This window comes from Trachymyrmex septentrionalis, unplaced genomic scaffold, assembly GCF_001594115.1.
Source record: "Trachymyrmex septentrionalis isolate Tsep2-gDNA-1 unplaced genomic scaffold, Tsep1.0 scaffold182, whole genome shotgun sequence".
NCBI lineage: Eukaryota > Metazoa > Arthropoda > Insecta > Hymenoptera > Formicidae > Trachymyrmex > Trachymyrmex septentrionalis.
In genome coordinates, this window is record NW_017304990.1 from 509,606 (window position 1) to 514,355 (window position 4,750).

At 42.5% G+C, this 4,750-nt stretch overlaps 1 protein-coding gene across 1 annotated transcript in view; it reads right to left on the bottom strand.

The window, feature by feature from the left end:
* Positions 1-1,064, bottom strand: part of LOC108746601 — a 2,245-nt gene extending 1,181 nt beyond the window's left edge. Inside the window, exon 1 of the mRNA XM_018483464.1 lies at positions 658-1,064. Coding sequence (XP_018338966.1) covers positions 658-1,005 — 348 coding nt within the window. The 5' untranslated portion in view covers positions 1,006-1,064. The remainder of the gene's footprint in view (positions 1-657) is intronic.
* Between the last annotated feature and the right edge of the window lie 3,686 nt (positions 1,065-4,750).

Here is a 4,750-nt window from a genome sequence, read left to right on the forward strand (position 1 = left end):
TTTGAATTGAACTTATGAAATTATTTTTAGATCCGTATCTAGCTCTAAATTTTTCAATGCTTCAACATAATCATTTCTTTGACATAAATTAAGATATATTGAATAACACGTTGTCGTAAATTTATGCGAGAAAAATGTTTGCCACTTCTTTCTTTCCCTCTTTCCCTCATTCATTCACAGGTTGCTGACATTACGCCACAAATGCAACCGTCGCGGTTCGATGCGTGCAAATAATTATACGTCAGTCATTACACCGACATTGGAATACCAGTAGGGATCTACCGTTCCATTGTGATCTTTATCAATTACAGAAAGAAACTTGTCGATTCCGTAATTGAAAGCGACATGTATGATGCGTGAAAGATTTCACGTGCCGTTAAGATTGAATGAAATCATACATGTTCATGAATGTTACTTTCTTGAATCTATCACATGCATTACAGCACAAAATATCACGTCAGCGAAAGCAGACCCGCGTGTTAACGCGCGGAAAAACAAGATTAAGAGAACATCGTTTGTGTATACATCTATTGTAAGAATCGTAGTATCGCTCGCGTGCATCTAAGAATTCTTTTCTCTCGAGAGAATCAGTGAAAAAAAAAAAAATCAATCCGTAGTCCGTGCAAGATGCTTAGCGTTTCGGATTATCTTTGTTACCTCGTCTCCTTCGCCTAAGGTGCCCCATGAACATTTCGCTCTGCTGGCTGGACTTTGCTCCGCACAGCTCTGTACAAACAGTCTTCTAACTCTCTCAGCAGTCTTGTTACCGCCTTCGAATTTCAGCCCAAAACCCAAACGCTCTCCGGGCAATCTGAAAACCTCGACTTCTTCTTCGAGATGCCCGTCCATACCGTTCGACGAACTCTTGCTCGTCGCCGACGATTCCTCATCGTCTTTCTTCCTATTGCCGATCGATAGAACGGTCACAAAGCTTTCCGACATCGGCTGACTGCCGACGCTGACCACCGTCACGAAATCCTCCGTTGTGCCCTTGGCGACGTCCATTTTTTCACTTGACAATGGCTTAATTCATGGCAAGCTCGCTGATCTTTACGCTCCACCGGAATGCTGGCCACTCCCTGAAAATAAATCAAATCATTGTCGACAATTCTGTGACATGGCGTAATTGAGAGACAGACAGGTTCTTATCGGGGCGAAACCCGTTTGATTTTAACTCGATTTTAACTCGAAGAATTATTTACGATCCATCGGGCGTGGATGTAAAAATCGACAAAACGATCGATACAATCGACTGCATTATTTCTCGGATTATGACAAAGCCGGAAACTTGAACACTTGCCTGAGAAAATTTCTAACGTTTCTCGTTGTCGCCAGATGGTTATTTTCTAATCGTATCCATTTACCGGAATCAATCAGCAAATAGATACCGGCAGACGAATCGTGTCACATATATATAGTACCGAGGATCGCGGACGATCATTAAGCGACCGCATACCGGCTTAGTCGCGTGACCAACTTAATACGGAAGTCTCATGTTCTCCTCGTACCTGCTCGTTTTACTGATTACGCTATTACACATAGATAGCGGCGGGACAAATTATAAACAAACAAGGCACGTGTCGATATAAATTACGTTCCGACGCGAGACATTTGTATACCACGACGAAGCGCTAACTGTAACTTGTATTCTGTTATATTTCAATTGAAATTTCATTCGTCACGATTGACCTCCGCTCAAGTGGAATTCCATTTCGCCGTTCCTCGGCGCGCGAGTGTCCCGAAAATTGTATTTGCATCGAGATTATGCGATTGGCAACGGCCATTCGTGTGTATCTGCCTATTTACTCCTCGTAAAATTTCATCAATCGCGTTCAATCGCGTCGTAAAAGTTTCACGTCACTTCCAGTATCGAAGGCGTGAATTCTTAGAAATCGCGAAAGGCTTTCGATCGGACATTTTTTTATCGCTCGCTCTCAACGTAGATAGTGCTAGATATCTCCTAAGCGTCGGCAAATTACAAAGATAAATTTCCCACGTCGCGAACTTCTCGCGATGTGGCTCTCCGGTTGTCATAAACATTCTCGCGAGCCATGGAGACTCCTCAGGTATTCCGACTAATAAATCTTCCCTCTTATTTTTCTCTCGCGGGCAGGTGAACAACGAGCACCGCCTCCGTCCGTTTTCACCCATCAGCATCCCGATAATTTCACGATATGTATACCGTCCGTTGCTGTGAAAGTATGTCCGCTTCCACTCGAAGGCATCGTGCACAGCCCCCTCCCCCCGTCGCCAATATCACCTCTGATCTCTGCAGAATGTGAGAAGTAGAAAGTAGATTGACCTGGGGTCACTGCCGAGCGATCAGCTGATCGTGAAGGTTTCGATGACGATTGTCAAATGTATTCCAATTCTCTCCTCTTTACATATCCCGATCTCTCATTAACGAGGATCTTGGAGGATCTTATTACGAACACTGTTATTCCATACATGCAATACATTTGATCAGTGATAAACAATTATTTTTCTCCGATATTCGCACTATTTAATTATTACGCAATTATAACGCTGATAGCGTTCTGCTGTTAAAGAAAATAATACAATCAGCATCGCGATGTAATCGAGCGATATATTTAACAATGTATCGCGTGGATATTGAACAACTAATTATCCATTACTGGCAAAGAGTACTGTATATGAAGTAACTGTATTTATAATGAAATTCAAGATTCTCATGAATTGATTTAATGAGCGAAGAATTTTCTACTGGAGTGAACGAACGAACTAATCGGTAATGATTTTCTGATGTCGCGTGCAGCTCTAGAATTAATTTTCCTGTCGGAAACGTGAGTTGATTTACTTTTGTGAAATATTCGTTCTTCGATCTCGCACCTGTAACGCATGTAGAGATGTCGGAGGAAACCACTGCGTGCATCTCGGCATATGTACATTTCGCATCTTTCGTCGATCATTATACACCGTGTTACACGGTTAATTTCTCATTATACCACGTGTGTCAAACAAGATGCGTATTTGCACGACGTTTTTACTTCACGTCAGTGAGATGGCGACCGGTGTCGAAAATCGCAGGATAGATGGAGCATAAAAATCTCTCATCGTGGGCAGAGTATAGGAAGATCCACGGAAACCGTACAAGTGCGTGTAACGGAATTCGTAGCCGCAGGCCGATCACCACATTCTCGATATGCTGTGTTGGTTCTCGAGCGAGCGTGGGCATCGGGACCTCGTGAAAATATTGCGAAGCTGAATACTGCGATTCCCAAACATACATATATATTCGACGACGAATCGCTGTTACGTCCAATTTAATCCTTTGCTCGAGTCTGTACTTGACAGCGTGTTCCATGATATCGTTCCTTTTAGAGATTACATCGATAATCTCGGAGAGTTTACGGAGGTAAAGGCGAAATGAGTCGCACTTTCTTCTTTTAATTAATACATTCCATTCGTGTACGCGTGGGAAAGGGTTTGCATGTAACTGTAACCGTTACCACCCGAGCCTCGTATGGTGAATCGAATGCACGTAAAACCAGCTGCGGCAGACGAGATTAATGTTGTACGAATTCGAACCGCTCGCGTGCAATGTCGACGCGCGGCCGTGCTAACGCCGAACGAATAATTGAAGTAATTAGGCGCGAGGAAAGCACGAAGTCGAATGTTCTAATGGACACAAATCGTATATCTGTGAAGCCGCTGGAATTCATTTGGATGGCCATTGAATGTTGTGCCGCAACTTGCGTTACGCGCGGAAATACCTGCGCTCGGCTAAACGAGCCTTTGGAATTCCGCATTTTCCCAGCCGCGGTCCGCCGCGTTACGCAACAACTGGCGCTCGCCGATACGCTTCATGGATTTTGACAACCGTGTTCCATTCATTATTTAAATCTCGTTGCCAAAAAGCGGCTGTTTTCTTCTAAACGAACGAGAACGAGAACGGTATTCAATCGCGACGCGATGACTCGCAACCAGCGCACGAAGAAAAATGCAATAAGGTCGATTTACTGTGTTACTGTACCACGTGCGTGGGAAGATACCTACGTGTTTACCAGATTCGACAACTTCACTGTGAGAGCAAAATCGTTAGATGATCAAGCAATTTTCTCCGTCTGTAAAAAAGACATTTCGCACTAATTTCCGATCAACTCGATGAATATTTGGACGATGCCGTTGGCGCTCGTGTCGGAGAAAAACTTCGGCACGATAAAATTAATAACTCGGCATGAAATTATCCTGTTTTCAATACTTTATTTTAATGTTCATTATCTGCGTAAGAAATGGTAATTGCTTCTTCTCTCGATGTTGAAACGCTACTTCCCTTGCACTTCGATCGGCAGATAATCACGTTCAGCGCATGCATAACAATTTCTTTTTTCTTTTTTGTAACGTACGCTTCCTACCTGAAGCGTAGCGTATGCATGCGCTGGAACTTTCACGAAAATTGAGAACAATTATTTATAAATAAGGGATACTTCGGTAGCAAAAAATTATGAGAGCATCGTTATATTTAACTTCATGTTATATTCGTATACTTGAAACTGGTTTTGCGAGAGATAATAGCGTTTTTCAAATAATGAAAAATTGGAGTGACTCTTTCAACTTTTCAGTTTGGTGCAAGAATTGCTGTAAAATGATCGCTGTTTTTTTTTTTTTTAATAAAAAATGTTTACGTGATTTGAAGTTTTTTTCTATTCTTCAAAGAGAAGAACTACACCACGTGCCAGTTAAAATCGTTGAAATATAGTAGCCTCTACGACGCGCACCGAAGCCATAC